This window comes from Micromys minutus (genome assembly GCF_963924665.1).
Source record: "Micromys minutus genome assembly, chromosome: 13".
Taxonomy (NCBI): domain Eukaryota; kingdom Metazoa; phylum Chordata; class Mammalia; order Rodentia; family Muridae; genus Micromys; species Micromys minutus.
In genome coordinates this window covers 3,252,627-3,273,379 of record NC_137982.1, presented here as the reverse complement: position 1 = coordinate 3,273,379, position 20,753 = coordinate 3,252,627, and the positions used below count along the sequence as shown (strand labels likewise).

Below are 20,753 nucleotides of genomic sequence, written 5' to 3'. Positions count from 1 at the left end.
ACCAACCCAAATAACCAAAGACCACTAGACGGTAGATAATTTTGTAATTATATTTATGTACAGAAAACTTAAGTGTACATTTAACCCAGTTTAGTGGCGAGTTCTTTAGCCTTTGCCTTTTCTAGCTTGGCAATGCGAGCCACAGACTTAGGACCCAGAACGTTGCCTCCCCAGTGGCGGCGGATCTGAAACAACAGAAACAGTAGCCATTAGCCTGACACCTTACATCTAAAGCATCCAGTATTTTATACACAGTGGTTAAGGTACCAATCAAAACCACAGCCTGTATAGATCTGCTTACCTCGTCATATCTGTCATTATAATTGGTCCTAATAGCTTCTACCAGCTTAGCCAGAGCACCCTTGTCTTCTCTGAAAGGTAATGAAAGACCTTGTTACTGTGGGAAAGCACAGGTAACTTGCCCCTGGTCCCCCTCCCCCACTTTTTTTTTGCCTCAGACAACAGTATGACCACATAGTTGATTCAGGTGAAGAAATTCTTAACCATCATTGGCAAATAGTGTCAAAGCTGAGGGGGTGAGGTGTGGGTGCACAAAGGAGAGACAATACTTACGAGTTAACCTGTGTGAAGGCAACAGTGGTGCATGTCTTCCTGTGGACCAGGCGCCCCAGCCTGGCCTTTCCCTTGATGATGCAGTAGGGCACTCCCATCTTTCGACACAGGGCAGGCAGGAAAACCACCAGCTAGAAGCAAGCATGAGCTGTAGGTTGTTCTGGCAGAAGCAATAGCTAGCTGTGCTGCTACTTTGTGGCAACTGCTCAGGGTTAAAAAGCTCAGTAATTACACTTCAAGGTCACTTCAGGCAAAGAGTCACATCATTGCAAGAGCCACACAGATCTGACCCTCAGGTTCTTCAAACTTGGCAAAAGCAATCCCACCCTTCCAGAAGCAAGGTGGGACCCTATTGGCACTTGATGCTTAACCCCCCACACCTACCTCAATGGGGTCTACGTCATGGGCAATCACCACCAGCTGAGCCTTCTTGTTCTCCACCAAGGTGGTGACTGTATTGACTCCTAGAACACACAACCACACTTTGAGTGCTTGGGGCTGCTAGTCACACAACACACAAAAAAGCAGCCCCACCAAGCTGTGACTCAGGGTTAAAAAGCTCGATTTACTCTCCACTGTGATTTCAGGTAAAGTTCACACATCATTGCACAGCCTGCCCCACCACCCTCTCAGCGTGTGTGAGTGCACTGACCTGCTCGGAGGACAGGTGGTCTCTTAGTTGGGACGTCCCCTTTGCCAGCAGCTTTCTTCTCAGCACGGGCCAGTAGTCTTTGCTTCTTCTCTTGCTTTGTCTCTGGCCTGTACTTGTGGGCAAGCTTAAGCAGCTGGGTAGCTGGAAAAGTTCAATTAGAGTAAACTTGAATACTTTGAAATTCTACCTATTTAGACAGGTTAGCAGCTTCCTGAGTGCTGGGGCTACCTTGCAAGCAGTCTCATGCTCAGGCCCAACTCTTAACGTCACAGTCCACCTGGTGTACATACTGACTCCACAACAACCCCCCACAAAACTACCCTACTGCGGAATATACACAGATGAGAAGCTGGAGATCAACACTAGGCCCCTCTTCAACTGCTTCCCCACCTTGCCTCGTTTCTGGTGGAGGAACTGAGAACCCTCCTCCTTCCCTCCCTGCCATCTATATACCTCCATATGACTGTTTAAACGTGGCCATGTATTGCAATAAAAGCAAACTCAGGACCAATTCCAATCTCTGGAAACTCCAAACTGTCTCCGTGCCACAGACTCTCACCTGTTTGCCTGTCCAGGGCCTGGGTGAACTGGTTAATGGCAGGAGGTACTTTGAGCCGCTTATAGAGGATGGCCCTTTGCCTCTGCAGCCTGATGTAGCGTGGCCATTTGACGAAGCGAGTTAGATCTCTTTTGGGCTGGATGTCCTGCCCTGGGAAGCAAAGAGGAGCACTGAAACCGAGGCATTTCCACCGTGCCGGCCTGCAGCGGAGGCACTCAGGTGTCGGTGCATCAGCGATCTTGGTGGTTCAAATGTCATCACCATCTTTCTGATAGCAAATATTCTTTCACATCATCTGCACACGAGCACCATTTCCCTTCTAACACTACAGCCGAAGCATCCGCGGTGGCCGTCTGGAAGCCAGGGTGGCCCTCGAAGGCACGCCACCCGCGTCTGTGCAACGCCCGTCCCCACTCCCAAAAGCCTGACTCAACGTCCCCAAAGCCGGCGCCTTGTCCTCCGCAAGGCACCCTGACGCCACTCCTTACCAATGCCGAAGTTCTTGGGCCTTTTCTCAAACAAAGGATTGACCACCTTTTTGGCCTCTTGCTTCTTGACGACGGCGGGGGCCGGGGCCACCTTCTTCCCCTTGGCCTTCTTCCCTTTGGGCTGGAAAGAGAGAAACCTGGTGAGGCTGTATCTTCCGCCATCCCATCGGGTGGCGGAGTCGTTCCCTAAGCGCCGCTCGCTGTCGCTCCCTTCCCGCGAGTGGCCCGAAGCGCCAGGCGCGACCGAGGCGGCAGCAGATGGCGGATGGAGGCGGATGGCGCACAAACCCACAATCACTTACCATCTTGCTCGGCTGGAGGAGAGAGAAAGAAGAAGGAATTGTGGGTGATAAGTAAGCGTCCGCAGAGATCGCGAGAGTTGGCGCCTGCGCGGGATTTTGAATTTAAAGTAACAAGAACTCCAGACTCTTCCGGAGAGGGCGGAGCTTGAGGGGGGGGCGTGCCGAGCCGTGGCTGCGCGTTTCTCCGGGCTGGTTAGAACCAGCGCCAGACGGCTGGCTCTGAGAGGCAGCGGGAGGCGCGAGCAGGGACGAAAGCGACGTGAAGGAGTGGGCGCTTTGTATCTTCGCGGTAAGGGCTTGTTGCTGGGCGTGTGTTCGCGGACAGAGCTGTTGTAGCGGAAACCCCCGTCCCCAGCTCTGCGAACTCGGTTCAGGTCGGACCGGACTGTGCCTCTCACCCAGAGTCCGCCATGGCCCAGCAGAGAGCCCTGCCCCAGAGCAAGGAGACGCTGCTGCAGTCATACAACAAGCGCCTCAAAGACGACATCAAGTCCATCATGGACAACTTCACCGAGATCATCAAGACGGCCAAGGTGCGCGCTAGCTGTTCCGAAGCCATGGGAGAAGGCAGAAACTGGCTTTCCCTGGGGCCTAGGTACATAGGTCTAGACTCTTACAGGAGCGGGGGATTGCAGAGGGAATGAGACTCACCCGACCCGTGCGGTGGGAGCGATGAGGCTTTTAATAGCAGTGGGTCAGCAGGTAAATAAAAGAGCCAAATAGTGTCAAGCGTAGGTAGAACAGTACAGAACTCTGGCCCGTTTGCCAGGGCTCTACGTTACTGGGCACTAGCCACCTGGGCTGAGTTTTACCCATGCCATAGATTCTTGTGATGACTGATGAGTTTAACCCTTTTATACAGTTACTCATGTTGTGGTGACCACCAGCCATAAAAGTATCTTTGTTGCTACTTTATAGCTGTAGTTTTGTTATTCTTGTGAATAAAAATGTAAACATCAGTGTTTTCCGATGCTCTTAGGCAGCCTCTGTGAAAGACAATTCATAGGTTAAGGACTGCTACTCTAAATAATTTCTGAGAAGCCTCCAGCCCACTGAGGTCTGTGTCAGTCTCTAGGTGGTCTACCTGTAAGCTAAGAACAGGCTTTGTGAGAAAGCCTTGCTTAGTCAACTACTCAACGTGGTGCTTAGCCTAGGAGGGATCACTTGACAAGCCACTTTCCGGGTGGGGATGTTGTTGAGATGGTCAGGTGCTTGCTTGCCTAGCAGTCACAAAACCCTGTGTTTCCCTAGCACTGACCAAACCATATAGTTCAGGCCAGCCTGGGTTACATGAAATCCTGCCTTAAAAAATTTGTGTCTTTTTAATCCCTTCTTGAACATCTTTTCTTCCTTTTCTTTTAAGACTTATTTATTTATGTATATGAGCATTCTATTTGCCCATATACCTGCAAGACAGAAGAGGAGGGTGGTTGTGAGCCACCTTGTGGTTGCTGGGAATCCAACTGGATGAACTATCTCTCTAGCCCTTTACTGAACTTTTTTTTTTTTTTTTTTGGTAAACGTTGTCAAAGACTGGACAGTGTCTTATTGACATCAGTCATCTATTGTCACCCAGAGAACAAGAAGGGGTTGGAATGGACATTTCCAGCTGTCTAGATAGGAAGTAGGGTTCTGGGTCTGCAGGAAGGTTGGGTTCCTGTGAGCCAGGTAAGCCAGGTGGCAGCTACCTGTATTGATTCTCGACTTTCTTCTTTGCCCTCAGATTGAGGATGAGACACAGGTGTCTCGGGCTACTCAGGGCGAACAGGACAATTACGAGATGAACGTTCGAGCTGCCAACATCGTGAGTGCATGGGGCAGAAGACTTGTGTGGGTTGTGGGTGGAGTCGAGTAGCAGAGAAAAACGAGGGAACAAAATCGGGTGGGCAGAGCATGTCTTAGGAGAGTGCCCCTCCGGGGCACTGGGAGGAGGGCTACATTGACAGGTGGCCTTGTCCATTCTGTGTTGGTAGTGAGGAGGAAGGCAGCTGTTATTGTGAACATGAAGGTTTCCCAAGGCTGGTTGTGAATGCAAAGGCCTGGCTGAATGAACCAAGTGTGAAATGTGAGCCCCTCTTGATCTTGCAGGGAAAGCCCGTAGGCAAGTGTCTGTGCAGTGGGTACCAGCAGCTGTGTGGAATACGGACGCCTGTGACTGTCCAGCTTGCAGTTGCGCCATTTCTGGGAAATGACAAGTCAGGAGGAAACTCAGGGCACGGTTTCTGTTGGCTGTGAGTGGAATGCACATGACGTGTGCAAGGTGTGAGTGGTGTGTCTGGTGAAGGAAACTCGCAGTGAGCAGACTTAGCCCAACCTGTGGTGATGGAAGGTGCTGATCTTGCCTCCCTGGCTGTGCCTCTGTCCTCACAGATGGCTCTGTACAGGGCAGTGTTTTTCTTTGCAGAACATAAAACAGACTTCCAGAACACACTGTTGACCCAGCACCAATTCCACAGAGCAGGGCCACTGTCTCTGTCTCCTTTCATATTTTAACCTGATTATGATGGTGCAGGTCCGAGCTGGTGAGTCACTGATGAAGCTGGTATCTGATCTCAAGCAGTTTCTGATCCTTAATGACTTCCCATCTGTGAATGAAGCCATTGACCAGCGTAACCAGCAGCTTCGAGCCCTGCAGGAGGAGTGTGATCGCAAGCTCATCACCCTGCGGGATGAGGTCTCCATTGACCTGTATGAGCTGGAGGAGGAGTACTACTCGTCCAGGTACAAATAGGGCTGGACTCCCATGCAGGTGGTGCCTGCTGCCTGCCCAGACCAGCTCGGGCCTGCAGTGGCCTTGTGTTTTTCCAAGTTCTCCTTGGCAGCAGAGCCCCTGACTAGATCGTTTGACGGACAGACAATCACAGCCAGCCACCATCGGGCCCAGACCTTCCCCTCAGGAAGAGGGGTGAAAACACAGGGCCCAGACCTTCCCCTCAGGAAGAGGGGTGAAAACACAGGGCCCAGGCCTTCCCCTCAGGAAGAGGGGTGAAAACACAGGGCCCAGGCCTTCCCCTCAGGAAGAGGGGTGAAAACACGGGACTTGGCTGTGTGTCAGCGGCTGTGGCCAGAAAAGGGCGAGGAAGCCCTCCTGGGTGACACAGTGTGCCTTACTGTTTTAAATCTGTCTGTCTAGACATTTCAGTCAAGGCTGGATTGGCCCCTTGTGGCCTTCCAGGTTCATAACAATGTCCACTTTCTGGGACACTCCTTCCTACTGATTGCTCAGAGATTCAGTTTCATGTGAATGTCATCCAACCCACAGTGTAAAGATGGGGAACCCTGGGAAGGAGGAGTAAGGAACTCAAGTAGAGAGTGGCTTTGAATACTGGGCCTGGAATACGAATGTCCTGGTTCTGGTCAGCTCAGCCTTATTCATAGAGCTGGAGCTTCCTGGTGTCCCAGAGGACACAGCAGGTATGGTCTGTGTCTAGCTCGCTACAGGGCTACTTATAATCTTAAAACCTGAAACTTCCAGTCCAGAGAGGCCTTGAGAAATCAAGAGTCCAGGGTAAAGTATGGAGGAAACCGAGGCTGGAGAATGGAGGCCTTGCCCCACCCCTTAGCACAAAGTTAAGGTTGTGTTCAGCAGTGCCCTCCCTAGGGAAGCCTGTCTTCCCCTGTGGTAGGTCTGCTGCCTCTGCCCAGAAGCTGCAGTAGGAGCTACAGATATGCAGTGCTGTGTGCTCTCGGGCTTGCTCCCACCTTAGACTTGGTGTCACTGCCTAGCTTCGGTAGTTCTGAGTTACCTTCTGGAGTTACTTTTGGTCCCAATATTCATCAGCTTAGCAGAAAAGTGGGAGTATCTACTATATTCCCAAATGGCAGAGACTTATACCCACCCAAGGTGAGTTCCTTCACACCTTCTTGTCACTACCTTTTAGGCCGCTACTGCTTCAAGGACACTGGGGTGGATCAGTATTGGGACAATAGCTCAGCCCTGATACAGGGGTTAAGAGGATAAATTGCTCAGGCAGGAACCCAGAGTGCCACATTTGTAAAGCCTCAGACCCTCTGCATCACATGCATAAGTTTTTGGGATGACCTGTGTCCTCTTTGGGCAGTTACCTCTCATATTCCTCATGGTAAAGCAGTTGCCCCTCTGCCTATGAATTTTCTTAAAATGGCAGAGCTCTTTTGTAGGTGAGGCAGTAGGTTTTGTCTGCCCCTATCCACCTCATGTCCACAACATCACCAGCTGCTCAGCTTCCCCTCTGCACAGATATTCTTGCCTGTATACTAACTGCTTGCTCCTTCTGGCTTTGCCTTCCCTCCACTTTCCTGGGGATGCTACTCCTTTGTCTTGGATAGTTCTGAGAGAGACTGCTGGGGGCAGGCATGGGAGAAAGCCAGGGCCTTGTGAATATTAGACAGCTATGTGCTCCAGGTGACCACTGAGGCATAATGCTTGCTTTCTCCTATATCTCCCTTTGTAATGTCGGGAGAGGGAATGCTTAAAACTATAGAGCTAGATTAGTGGTATATAGAGAAATGCCCAGACCTGTATTGCTGACCTATAATTGTGACCCTGGTAGAGATGGAAACAGGTCTGTGCCATCAGGAGCTCTTTGTAAAGTCTTATCACTACCCTACTGGTAAGGGGTGGGTAGTAGGAGGAGACCAATAGGAACAAGTAGAGTCCCATGTGTCAGGAAGGATGTGTGGCCCATGGGGGAGAGTTTGTCTAAGTCACATGGCCTGTTGACACTTTCTTTGGATGTAAGAGTGGCCAGAATCGCTTAGCTGAAGGGCCAGCATAGAGAAAAGGGGGAAGCAGTCAGGTGATGTTCATTTCTTAACTCTGCGTCTGTCTTGCTTTCCCCTCCCTGGCTTTCCTCTGCCTGCTCCTGTCACTCCTGGGGGTTTCTTATGGTGGCAAAGCTCAAGTCTCTGCGAAGCTAATGACCTGCCTCTATGTGAAGCTTACTGGAGGCTGGACCTCGACACAGATTCTGCTGATGGCCTCTCAGCCCCTCTTCTGGCGTCCCCGGAGACTGGTGCTGGTCCCTTGCAGTCTGCAGCCCCTGTCCACTCCCATGGTGGTGTCCCTGGCCCTACAGAACACACCTGAGTCTCTTGGGGTACCCTCTCAGGGTAGCCCTCCCTAGGGTCCTAGTTTATCAGAATTAAGTCCTGTGGTTACCCACCACAGCCTAGCTTTTTTCCGTATTAGCTCCCTTGGGGACTTTGGGATCAGGAGCCATGTAGCCTCAGGAACCTGGTCAGGCCAGGGCCAATTCCCTTTGATAGTTGGGGAATGCTGTTCAGTTATTTATAGGCAGGTGGCTACCTTCCTGACTGCCAGGTGGAAGTTTGTCCTGCTGAAGACCTTGAATAGGGAGGGTGGTGGGATAGGAAGACAGCCTCAGCTTGTTTAGAATTGTGAGTTATTTCAGTGGACCTTAGTTCCAGTCACCCATCCTTAGGCTCAGGTTCTAAATAGAGGCCTGTCCACTGCCTTGGGCATAAAAGTTTGTGTCACAGCTGACAGTCCAAGCAAGACTGTTAAAGGCAGCTAGTCTGGGCATCTTCCTGGATTTTCCACCATTTCCTTCTGCTACTTTTGTGATGAGACTGTTGAATAAAACATAAGCTTTCTCTGCTGTTGTCTTTCTTTCCTGATAAGTCCAAGATTGCTCTTGGGTTCCTTGAGTAACAACCCCTCCTCGTATAGCTTTGGGCTCCTAGCATCTAGTAAGTGTTTGACATACAGTAAATGAATTAAAAATCTGCTATTACTGCAAGCTGTATGACTGCAGCTCCTGTACCTCGGATGCCACCTATTTTTGCCATCCCACCCTAGAGCTATCATGCCTGCATCTTAGAGGAACTGGCCATGGGCTTGGAAGGGGTTCAGTCTAATAATAGGGAAAGAAGCTGTAGTAGCCAGGATCTGCCAGGCAGTGAGGGTCTGAAGCTCCGCGGAAGCCCAGCCCTCTCAGGTTACAGGTTACATTTTCCAGAGAAACGCCTCCAGATTAAGGACTAGCCAGCCCCTTGGGCATGGTTAATCGAGCTCCGCATGGGAAACAGCTGCGTACACTGTGGCTTCCGGGGCTGGCTGGCTTGCTAAAGTGAAGTTTAGATTACTTCCGGTGCGCTCGAGCTAATCGTGTTCTTGTGGCGGCGCCTGCGCATGAGGTACTTCCGGCGGGGTCACGCCGCTCTGCTGGTGGTACCTGCGTACCCCGTGCTTCCGGCGGGGCTCGGTCGCGGGAACCTCCGATTGTAGCTTTATCCCTGCTTACCATCATGGCTTCTCTCCTGGCCAAGGATACCTATCTGCAGGACTTGGCCAAGAAGATCTGCGTGCAGCCTGCCCCTGAGCGCCAGAGGAAAGAATGGGGTAAGGCATGCGGACCGAGCTTTGGGAGCGGACGCCGTCTTAAGGGGCTCGCTGTCCTAGGTCGGGGACTGACCCACCACAAGGGATATGAATTCGAGCGGGTGGGTACAGCAAAGGTGGAAACAGCAAAGGCTTGAGCCCAGGACGCTGATGAAGTGGGAGGGAGTTAGGGATTACCATACTCGAACAGAAAGAAAAACGTGTTTGCTACTGGGAGTGTGAAAGACTTTTCTCACTGGCGTATGTTTTTCAGTTGTCTGTAAACGTGTTTCATATGTTGGAAGAATTCACACTCCATTCTTGGCTGTTTAGTTTAAAACGGTAACATTTCCTCATCATTGAAAGTGGAAGCAAGTTTTACATCATAAAAAGTTAATTGCGTCTGGGCCTGGTTGGTGGGGATCCTGAGGAGAAGGACCTCGAGTTCAAGGCCCGCCAGTCTGTCTGGTCTACATGATATGTTCACCTCTGTATGAGCAACTTCAGTAAATTCAAGAAGTAAAAAGGGCGGGTGGAGATATGGCTCAGTGGTTAAGAGCACTTGTTACTCCTGCGTAGGACCCAGATTTGGTTCCTAGCACCTACATGGCAGCTTACAATAGACCCTAACTCCAGTTAGTTCTAGAGGCTCTTAACACTCTCTTCTGGACCCCAGTGGCACCAGGGATGGTCTTGATGCACAGACATATATACTTGCAACACTCACAAAAGTAAACTAGTCTGGGGGGGGGGGGGTTGTGGTCCACATGCCCTTAACACCAGCATTTGGCAAACAGAAGCAAGACAGATCACTGTGAATTCCAAATGGTCAAGACTGCATACTGAGACTTTTTGTTTATTTATTTTCTCCTGAGACAGGGTTTCACTGTATAGCCCTGGCTGTCCTGGAACTTGCTCTGTAGGCTAGGCTGGGCTTGTACCTAGATTCACCTGTTTCTGTCTTCCAAGTGCTGGGTGTGTGCCACCATTGCCTGGCTTAATATCCCCTGTTTTTAAAAAAATAAGTAAAAAGAAGGAGCTGGAGAGATGGGTCAATAGTTCTGTGTATCTACTCTCTTAAGAGAGGACCAGATTGTTCCAGCATCCATCCCTTTTTAGACTCCACAAAAACATTTACGGTGCACATACTCCACACATATATGCACATGACTAAAATGTAATAAAAATAAACTTACAAAAAGGAAAAGGAGGATTGGAAATATGATTTAGTGTTAGAGCGCTAGCCTAATGTGTGTGAGCCCCGTTGTATGATATCGAGTGGGAAGACACAAGCATCTCCTCAGCCAAGACATACAGAAACCCACAGCTGCCCGTAAACATGGGGAAGAGTTTGTTCTGGCCATTTGGGATGATCATGGCATGAAACATGGATTTAGGTCACCCCAAATTCCATTTTCCAAGGGAAAAATACTTGAAGCAGTTTCTTGAACTTTTACAGGACAAAGTCAAGGCAAGTTTAACAAATCTGTCAGGTAGGCTCGGCAGGGTGAGGAAAGCTTTTTCTGGACTAGATGCTGATGATATTCCCTCCTATTCACCAGACAGGGTTTCTCTGTGTAGCTCTGACTGTCCTGGAAGTCCTGTAGACCAGGCTGGCCTTGAATGTACAGAGATCCACCTGCCTCTGCCTCTGGAATAGTGTTGGGATTAAAGGCATGCTTCACCATGCTTGGTGCTGATAACCTTAATTTTTAGGTTGGTCTGCTAAGTTACTAGATTCCAAAAGGTTTATTATCTATTAGTCACATGGAGATGGGCAAGGAATGAGTTCTTCATGGGAATACAGCTAACCTGAGATAAAGTAATTAGTCTCCAGATATGCAACATTCCTACCTCTATATCTCTGCAGTTCAAATGACTCAGTCAGTCTTCAGACAGCTTCTTTTGGAGAAATTTCATTGACAGAACCAAAGTGGTAAATGAAGTGATCCTTATGAGGTGACTTACAGGAGCAGAAATGATTCAAAAGCAGATTTAAGCAAAACTTACCCCAGCATGGGTGATGGGTCACATAAGCTGGCGAACTGAAGTCACTGCACAACCTGCAGGCAGCTCAACAGCTGAAGAGAATTTCATGTACTTTCGTTTGACTAAGTGATGTTCAACCTTATATATGCTTGGGGGAGAGGGGACCTAGTGAATCTGGTCAGCTTCAGGAACTTCCTGAAGCCTTGGTGTTGGGTTAAGGAGTGTCCTTAAACTCCTGAGTTTAAGGAGTGTTCCTCTAAGATGGAAGACTTTATTTTTAAGACATGGTTTCTCTGTGTAGCCCTGGCTGTCCTGGAACTTGATTTGAAGACCAGACTGGCTTCAAACTCAGATCCACCTGCCTTTGTCTCCTGAGTGCTGGGATTAAAGGCGTGTCCCTCTACACCCTGCTGGCAGGTTTCATTTAGGAGAAAATTGCTATCCCGGAGCCTAGGGTTGAGTTTTGGGCAGTTCAGAGAAAGTGTCTGGCAGCACCGCCATTTCTTCCTGGAAGAGGGTGGCTAATTTATTTTTACTCTTTTGAGACTGGGATTTCATTATGGAGCCCAGCCTGGCATCATACTCTCGGCACAAAATTCTAGTGCTGTAGCCTCCAGATGCTAAGGGATTACAGATGTATGGCTGCCTGCTGCCCAGGCAGTTGATGGCTGTAAGCTCTGGACAGGTGGTGCTGGCATAACCTCTTGGCTCTTTGGATCACCTTTTTTACTGAATTGGTAAGAAGGGATTTAGCTTGTTTTGTATTTCAGCTGTCAGAACAAAAGGCTCAGAAGCTGCTGGACCCCCAAAAAAGAAAAGGAAGAAAACACAAAAGAAATCTCAGAAGCAGGAACAGAAAACTGTGGAGCACAAGACTAAATCCCTGGGCAAGAAGTCTCCTACCTCTTCTAGGGCCAAGAAACCAGTGGTATCCAAACAAGAGAACTCCAGCTCCCTGGGATCCCCTGATGGTGAGTGGCTCCAGACTATGTATGGTCAGGTCTGGGATGGGCCTGAATACAAATGTCCCCACTGTTCAACAGTGCTAGCAGGTTTTGTCCTGTGCTGCATAACAACCAGATGACAAGGCACTGTTTCTTTTTCTGTGTCACAGGGACCAGTCTCCTAATGCAGTTGCTAGTGATCTGGAGTTTGGGTATAACTTAATGGTGGCCTGTAAATCCACAAGAGGTCCTGGGGGAGGTAGGGAGGAAGAGCAGTGGAAGGAGGGCAGCTTCCTTCAGCCCAGCTTTCTTTCCTGCAGGTAACCAGGGCACAGCACCCGATTCTGTCTTTGCACTGGATTTCCTACGACAGCGGCTGCATGAAAAGATCCAGATGGCCCGGGGCCAGGTAAATGGGGAGTCTTCCTGAGTATCCAGAGTAGTAGTAGGCTTGTAGAATATTTTCCCTCCCCACTTCTGTGCTATTGTGGGATGCAGGCCACCTCTTGGTTGAGGTAGGCAGGTGTAGTTCCTTTCTTGGAGTACCTCAGTCCCCAGTATCATCTGCCTCCTGGAAAGTCTGTGTCCTTCAGGAAGCACAGCCTGAACTGTCCCTCTAAAGGTCAGCGTCCTGACTAGCCTTGACTCTGCTGCACGGTGCTGGCTTCCCTGTCGCCTCCCTGTCAGGTCTCCAGGTCCCTAAGAGATGGGGGTCAAGGCTCAAGGCCCTTACCTTGCAGCACAGGCCTGGGTTGGTCAGGTACACAGTCTGTGAGAAGAAGATACAGTGGTTAGGACAGGCACTCCATCATAAAAACCCAACCTAAGTTCTAAACTCTAGGACAGTGGGTGACCCTATGCAAGATGAAGTGTTCTGATATGCTGGAGGTGCCTGGGAACAGGTACCATAAATCTTTTTTTTTTTTAAATTCACTTTACATCATCCCAGTTCCAGCTCCCCCATTTTCTTTCCTGTTCCCCCTCCCTTCCTCCTCTGAGAAGGAGGAGGCCCCTACTGGGCATCACCCCACCCTGGCCATCAAGTCACTGTAGCTTTAGGTGCATCCTCTCCCACTGAGGACAGACAAGTCGTGCAGCTAGGGGAATGGGGTCCACAGGCAGGCAACACCAGACCACAGACAAATCCCTACTCCAGCTGTTGGGAAAGCTGCGTGAAGATGAAGCTGCACATCTGCTATATATGTGCAGAGAGCCTTGGTCCAGCCCATGCTGGCTCTTTGGTTGGTGGTTCAGTCTCTGGGAGTCCCCATGTGTCTAGGTTAGTTGACTCTATAGGTCTTTGTGTGGAGTCCCTATCCCCTCCTTCCCCCATCTCCATTCTATAAAACCTTCTGAGCGCCATCTAATGTTTAGCTATGGGTCTCTGCATCAGTTTCCATCAGCTGCTGGGTGGAGCCTGTCAGAGTTATGTCTGCAAGCATAACAGAGTATAGTTAATAGTGTCAGGGATTGGTTCTTGCTGGTGGGGTGGGTCTCAATTTGGGCCAGTCATTGGTAGTTCATTCTCTCAGTCCTGCTCCATCTTTGTCCATGTGCATCTTATAGACAGGACTCATTTTTTGGTTGAAGGTTTTGTGGGTAGGTTTTGTCTGGATGTCTTAGGAATTCCATTGCTGTGAGGAGACATTATGATGGAAGCAACTCTTATAAAGGACATTTAGTTGGGGCTGGCTTACTGGTTCAGAGGTTCATTTTGTTATCAAGGTGGGAGCATGGCAGTGCCCAGGCAGGTGTAGGGCTAGAGGAGCTGAGAGTTCTACATCTTTATCCAAAGGCAGACAGAAAACTGACTGCCATGTGGTTAGGAGGAGGGTCTTATTGCCCACCCCACAGTGACACTTTTTCTAATAAGGCCACACTTCCTAAATAGTGCCATTCCTTTGGCCAATCATATTCAACCCACCACATTTCACTCCCTGGCCCCAGTAGGCTTGTTCAAATACATGAGTCTATGGGGACCATACCTAGACAGCATCATAAAAAATACATATAGCCCAGCCTCCAAAGTCCCATAGTCTATAATAGTCTCAACAGTGTTTAAAAGTTCAGAGTCTCTTCTGAGATTCATCCAATTCCTTAACTGTAATCCCCAAAGCAAGACAGGAAACCAGCTGGGCAAACTCCAAACTCTGCATCTCCATGTCTGATGTCAAAGCAGTCTTCAACCTCCAACTCCTTTTCATTTTTGTTGACTGCAACAACGTTTTTTTTTTCTCCTGGAGTATTCCACTCTCTGCTACCAGGTATCCTATGACTCTGGCATCTTTATCATCTTGGGGTCCCCAAGTTAACTTCAGTTTCACAGCTTCTTGTTCCAGTGTCTAGGATCCACACATGATCTTCTGGGCTCCTCCAAAGGGCTGGTGCCACTTCTCCAGCTCTGGCCTCTGTAGCTCTCTACGCTCAGGTTGATCCACTCCACTGCCGCTGCTGTTCTTGATGATCGTCCCAGTGATCTGGCATCTCCAATTCACTAGGGTCTTCAGCTAAAACTAGGCTTCCCCAATGGCCTCTCATAGGCTTTCTTCATGGTGCCAAGCCTCAACTTTGCAAGACCCTTTTACTCCTGGGCCGTCAACTGAGGCTGTACCTTTAACAGTGGCCTTCCCTGACTTCTCACAGTGCCAAGCCTCTCTATTCTACAAGACCACTTCTTGCCTTCAAAACCAGTACCACCTGGATGATTCTTCTACACTATCAAGTCTAGGCTGCAGCATGAGGTACAACCTTGCCTATATCTGGAACAGAGCTTCTTTGTGTTCTCAGAAAATTTCACCGCAGTGATGCTGGTCTCTTAATCACCACTAATTTCTTAGCTCCAGATAACCAGCATCAATTGTCCCAGTAGTCCCTTCTATCTGGACTTGAAAGCCAGAGCCATGTGGCCAAAGCTGCTAAGTTCTGCGGCTTGCTAAGCTTGAAATCTGGCCCCCTTGTTCTAGTACATTATCACTGGCTTTCTATTTTTCAACTTCTTTACTGCCTAAGCTTGGCTGTCCTGGAACTTGCTCTGTAGGTAGACCTCGAACTCAGAGATCTGCTCTTGGGATTAAGGTATGTACCACCATGCTTGGACCTAACCTTAGCTGGGAGGGATCTTGCCCCAAAAGTCACCACTCCCTAAATCTGTTTATCTCATTGAACGTATGATTCAGCTTCATTTCATTTGATTACAATACATTTTATAATTTTCCTTTCTCAGCTTGCTTCTTTTCATTAAAATGCTCTTGATAAAAAGTGAACTTCAGTAACCACACAATAGAATTTATGCCAGACTGTCTTGAGACTTCCTTTGTCAAAGCAATGAATCTAAATTTTTTTACCTTAGCCTCAGGCAAACTCTTTGGACAATGGCATAAAGCAGCCATGTTCTTCACCAAAATATCACAAAAAACAGGCCACATACTTCATTGAAACCTCTTGGGCCAGCAGGTCTTCCACATTCCTACTAGGATGGCCCATTAATTAATCCCCACTTAAAGTATTCCATGGCTTTCCAAATCCAGAATCCCCAAATCCTCATTCTTCCCAAAAAAAAAAACAAAAAACAAAAAACTTGGTCAGGCCTATCACAGTAATATCCCAGTCCCTTGTACCAACTTCTGTCTAAGTTAGGGTTTCCATTGGTGTGAAGAGAGACCATGACCAAAGCAACTCTTATAAAGGATAACATTTAATTGGGGCTGGCTTACTGGTTTAGAAGTTCAGTCCATTATCAAGGCAGAAGCTTGGAAGTGTCCAGGCAGACATGGGGCTGGAGGAGCTGAGTTCTACATCTTCATACATCTTCATCCAAAGGCAGACAGGAGAAGACTGGCTGCCCTGTGGCTAGGAGGAGGGTCTCATTGCTCATCCCACAGTGACACACTTTCTCCAATAAGACCTTTTAATAGTGCCAATCCCTTTCCAAGCCTATTCAGACCATCACAGTTGGTGTCCTTATCCCTCCACTGTGAGTCCTGTTGGCTACTGGAAGGGACTACTTCAGGCTTAATGCCTCCCACTGCTAAGAGTCTCAGCTGGAGTCACCCCCATAGACTCCCTTGGCTGCAGTTCTCTGGTAAGTCCTAGACATGCCTGCCTGCTGCTGATTTTCATTCTCTCTCTCCTGCTCTCCCCCACTCCCCTCCTGATCCCTTCTCCCTCCCATTTACCCCCCTCCATCCACCTCCAATGTCTATTTAATTCTCCTTCAGAGAAAGATTTAAGCATCATTCCTTTGGTCCTTAAGTTTTGGCTTCTTTGGGTCTGTGGATTATAGTGTAGCTGTCCTATATTTTATGACTAATACCCACTTATAAGTTAGTACATACCTTGCATATCCTTTCGGGTCTGGGTTGGGTTACCTCACTCAGGAGGATCTTTTCTAGTCCCATCCATTTGCCATGGTGAATTCATGGTGTCCTTTTTTAAAAAATAGTTGAGTAATAATCCATTGTGTAAATGAACCACGTTTTCTTTATCTATTCTTCAGTTGAGGGACATCTGGATTGTTTCCAGTTTCTAGCTGTTACTCAAAGCTGCTATGAACATGGTTGAACGAGTGCCCTTGTCAGATGGTGGAGCATTTTTTGGGTATATGTTCAGGAAAAGCATAGCTGGATTGTGAGGTAGAACTATTCTCAATTTTCTGAGAACTCCCCAGTTGATTTTCAGAGTGATTGTGCAAGCTTGTACTCGCCAGCAATGGGGGAGTGTTCTTGTGCTGTCAGAACTCTTAACTGGGGGTTCCTCAACATACTGGTGTTACTTATCACTATTGGTGAAACACGGATACCGTGGACTTGTGGCCTGCATGAGGCTTTCCTTTCATTTCAGCCATATGTCAGATAAGGGACTTAGAGGTTAAGAACCCTAAGGAGTGAACCCTCTACTTTTTATCTTTTACCCACAGGGTAGCACCAAGGAGTTGTCTGCTGCCACTCTAGAAAAAAGACAGCGGAGAAAGCAGGAGAGGGAACGGAAGAAGAGGAAGCGGAAGGAGCTCCGAGCAAAGCAGCAGGTTGCAGAGGCTGAGAAAAAGGAGGAGCCAGTCAAGGCGCCCCCCCAAATGGCCTGCAAGGGGCTACAGGAATCAGGACTAATCTTTAATAAGGTGAGAGTTATCTGGGCTGAGTGCCTTTGGCCCAACTCTGTCTCTTGCTGGTGACTCTCGCCTAAGGTGATGAAAGCTATTGATCTGTGACACTGGTGAGATTTGGGGTTATTGATGAGTTTCTTCCTTGTAGGTGGAAGTGACTGAAGAGGAGCCAGCCAGCAAGGCCCAGCGCAAGAAGGAGAAGCGGCAGAAGGTGAAAGGGAACTTGACACCACTGACAGGCAGGAACTATAGGCAGCTGCTGGAACGGTTGCAGGCACGGCAGGGGCGGCTGGAGGAGCTTCGAGATCAGGATGCAGGCAAGGCCCAGGAGCTTGAGGCCAAGATGAAGTGGACCAACTTGCTGTACAAGGCTGAGGGTGTGAAGATCAGGGATGATGAACGCCTGCTGCAGGAGGCCCTGAAGCGCAAAGAGAAGCGCCGGGCACAGCGGCAGCGCAAGTGGGAGAAGCGCTCGGAGCATGTGGTAGAGAAGATGCAACAGCGACAGGACAAGCGGCGCCAGAACCTGCGCAAGAAGAAGGCAGCTCGGGCTGAGCGACGGCTGCAGAAGGCCCGAAAGAAGGGCCGGGTGCTGCCCCAGGACCTGGAGCGCGCAGGCCTCTCCTGAGCAGTTTATACCTGCCAAGTTCCTGGCTGGGCACCTTCCCTTCCTGGCTTCCATCCTTGAGGGTTGATGGTATGCGGTGCTAGTGCAGGTGTAGGTGACAGACGGTCTCCCGTGTGAGGCTGACACAGTTCTTGCACTGCACAACCATAGTGAGATCTCTGACTGTGTGCCAGGATGTTTCAGCAGCATCCTTAAGGAGGACCATGTCCTCCCGTTCCTGAGAGGGATCAAGGGGATCTGTGCCCAAGTCTTGAGGGGTGTGTCTGTATGTGTGTTCTGAATTCTCCAGGGTCAGGATAGAGGCTGGGGTGAGGTACCCCCCAGTGTTCTGAGTCTCAGGAGTTGATTGGAGAGCTCATTAGCTCATAGCTAACCCACGCCGTGTGTGGCTGTTACATGTTAGAATATATGTTGTTGCTGATGGGGTGGACGTCCTCTTGGCCCTCTTTGAGGAGTGGGAGGTGTTTGAACGGGGCTTTTGACATGTACCCTCGGTTGTGAACTTGCTTAGCCTCCTGAGTGCTGGGACTGCTACAATGCCTGAGTCCTTTTTGTTTGCTTTGTTTTTTTAGAGTTAATGTCTCTATGTGGACCCAGCTTTCCTGGAACTCACTCTGTAGACCAGGCTGGCCTTGAACTCACCAGTGCTGGTGAATGGCAGGGAAGACACAAAGACCTGAACACGGCACTAAGGGTCTCTCCTTAATAAGCATACCTGAGAGGCGAGGCACGGTGAAGAACGGGGGGTTTGTTATAGTATCCCCTGACCCTGGCATATCAAGTCTCTGTCACATTAGGCACAAGAGGAATTTTTTTCTAAGATTTAATTATTCATTTTATGTATGTGAGTACATTGTAACTGTCTTCAGACACACTAGGATGAAGATTTTATAGCCCACACCCACAGTGACACACCTACTCCAACAGGGTCACACCTACTAGTGCCACTCCCTTGGTGTAGCAAATACAAACCATCGCACCACCTCACAGGTCATTTTTCCTTGTGTGCCTGTTGTCACGGTCAACCTTCAACTTAAAATTGTGAGAAATAGAAATGAAAAGCGCTGCTTTTTTGGGGTTGGGGGGAGCTTTAAAATGTCTAATAGGGCTTTCTGGTACTGTCCTATGTGTATCTTTATCTCAGGTTCACTCTTCCTTGAGGGGCCTGTCATTTCAAAAGTTGTGAATTCTAGACAGGATCCTAACCTGATACTGATTTGAGATCAAAGCATGTGTGCAAGGTCGCACCCTGTTCTCAAGACTTACACTTATTAATTGTACTACTTTTAAGTTTTTATGAATCTGAGGTCAAACTCACCTGCAGTGAAGGACTCTGTATTAGCAATAAAAAGAACCCAAAGGGCTGGAGAGATGGCTCAGCCAGTTAGAGCACCAACTGCTCTTCCAGAGGTTCTGAGTTCAATTCTCAGCAACCACATGGTGGCTCACAACCATCTGTAGTGGGATCTGATTTCCTCTTCTGTTGTGTCTGAGGACAGCTACAGTGTACTTATATACAGTAAATAAATAATATTTTTTAAAAGAAAGAACCCAATGAATGCCCAGCAATGGTGGAACAGGTCTTCAATCTCAGCACTAGGAATGGACAGGCAGAGGTAGAAGAGAGGTGGTGGAGGCAGAGGGGCAGAGAGAGGTGGACCTCTGAATCTGAGGCCAGGTTGGTGTACCGAGCAAGTTCCAGGATAGCCTGGGATACACAGAGAAGCCCTGTCTCAAAAAGTAAAGACAGCAAACAGAAACCCAATAAATAAGAGTAGTGGAACTTTATACATGGTTAGCTATGGCAGGCACAGAACCCTTTTTAAGTGCATTTACTTTGCTGAAGTCTGAATTGCATGGTCATTTCCCTGGAACCTTTGGTAAATGTTGGAACATGGTCTATGAGCTGTGTGAGCAGGATTTTGACTCATCTCAGAAGACCAAGAGAATAGAAGAGTCCTGTAACTTCAGTCTTCCAGTCACACAATTGTTCTCGGAAGATGCTTTTGTGCCCTTTTCGTGTGTAGTAAGAAGGAATGAGTTGACTGGATATTACCTTACTGCTCAGTTGATGTTTCCAAGCATGGTTGTTCTCATGGATAGTTAAATACAGCCTCTCATGTGAACAGCCTTGTCCTCTCAGAACACTCTTCGGATATAAATTGTCTGATGCTCTGAATAAAGTTGGCTATTGCATGAGGGTTTAATCCACCTTGTTAGGCTCCATCTTTCTAAGTTCACCCACTAACTACAGCAGTAACAGTAACAGTTGGAGTAAGACATGCCTAAGGCAGGAGTGTGTACTGCTCTTTCAGAGAACTCAAGTTCAGATCTCCACACTACTGTGGGAGATCACAACTCCAGCTCAAGAGTGATCTAAAGGCCTCTTCTGGCTTCTAAGGCGCTTGCACTCACATGGTTTGTGTGTGTTCATGTGTTGGTGTGTTGATTAGCTTTTGTCAACTTGACACTAGCATCCATTTTGGAAGAGGGAAACTGTTTTAGCTGAAAATGAATTTATTTTGTACATGAGAACATAGTATAACAATGGTATTTTACAATATTTATTTTTCCTTTTTTAAATTGGATATATATTATTTACATTTCAAATGCTATCCCTGCACTAGGACCACTTCTGCTTTCACCAATGGTGCCACCTATAGGTGACAGGGACCCAGCACATCCATTGCCGTGGAAACAGACATTCCCAGCGTATACCAGTTCAGATGCCCACCTACACTTGGGAGCAAGTGACTTCACTAATCACTTAAAAAGGCTGCCCCTCCCTTCCCCTTCCCTCTCTTCTCTTTCTCAGCCCTGACTCCTGTCTCCTTTCATTAAACCTCTCCATGTGCAACTGTGTTGGCTTGTTGTGGTTTGTGTGGACCCCAGCAGAGATTTCTATTTCAACATTGGGTGTGGTTTTTCTCTATCCCTCTAGATGCCCAGCCACAGGACATACTGCCTTTACCTGAACAGATCCTGGCACCCATTTCTGTACCCAACTTACCTGGACTGTTCTACCTCAGGGGTTTCAGGACAGCCCTCATCTGTTTGGCCAAGCCCTGGCTTCTATTGTCCTTGTCTCTCCTTTTTTTTTTTTTTTTTTTTTTTTTAAGGATTTATTTATTTATTACATATAAATACACTGTAGCTGTCTTCTGATTCACCAGAAGAGGGCATCAGATCTCATTA

At 48.5% G+C, this 20,753-nt stretch overlaps 3 protein-coding genes across 3 annotated transcripts; 2 read left to right on the top strand and 1 right to left on the bottom strand.

Annotated features, from left to right (window-relative positions):
- Positions 1-36: 36 nt before the first annotated feature.
- On the bottom strand, positions 37-2,643 carry RPL7A (ribosomal protein L7a). Its single transcript, XM_080928091.1, has 8 exons — positions 2,575-2,643; positions 2,273-2,393; positions 1,785-1,934; positions 1,226-1,366; positions 958-1,037; positions 574-704; positions 302-371; positions 37-185 (listed from the first exon to the last, which is right to left on the bottom strand). The coding sequence occupies exons 1-8, from the start codon at positions 2,575-2,577 to the stop codon at positions 81-83; spliced, it is 801 nt and encodes a 266-aa protein (XP_080784217.1). The 5' UTR covers positions 2,578-2,643; the 3' UTR covers positions 37-80.
- Positions 2,644-2,810: 167 nt separating this feature from the next.
- On the top strand, positions 2,811-8,108 carry MED22 (mediator complex subunit 22). The gene is made up of 5 exons (XM_080927541.1): positions 2,811-2,863; positions 2,977-3,107; positions 4,298-4,378; positions 5,087-5,295; positions 7,453-8,108. Exons 2-5 carry the CDS (start codon positions 2,985-2,987, stop codon positions 7,640-7,642), a joined length of 603 nt encoding a protein of 200 aa, XP_080783667.1. The 5' UTR covers positions 2,811-2,863; positions 2,977-2,984; the 3' UTR covers positions 7,643-8,108.
- Positions 8,109-8,775: 667 nt separating this feature from the next.
- SURF6 (surfeit 6) lies at positions 8,776-20,370 on the top strand. Its single transcript, XM_080927165.1, has 5 exons — positions 8,776-8,917; positions 11,656-11,856; positions 12,150-12,238; positions 16,745-16,945; positions 17,079-20,370. Exons 1-5 carry the CDS (start codon positions 8,824-8,826, stop codon positions 17,556-17,558), a joined length of 1,065 nt encoding a protein of 354 aa, XP_080783291.1. The 5' UTR covers positions 8,776-8,823; the 3' UTR covers positions 17,559-20,370.
- Positions 20,371-20,753: the final 383 nt, after the last annotated feature.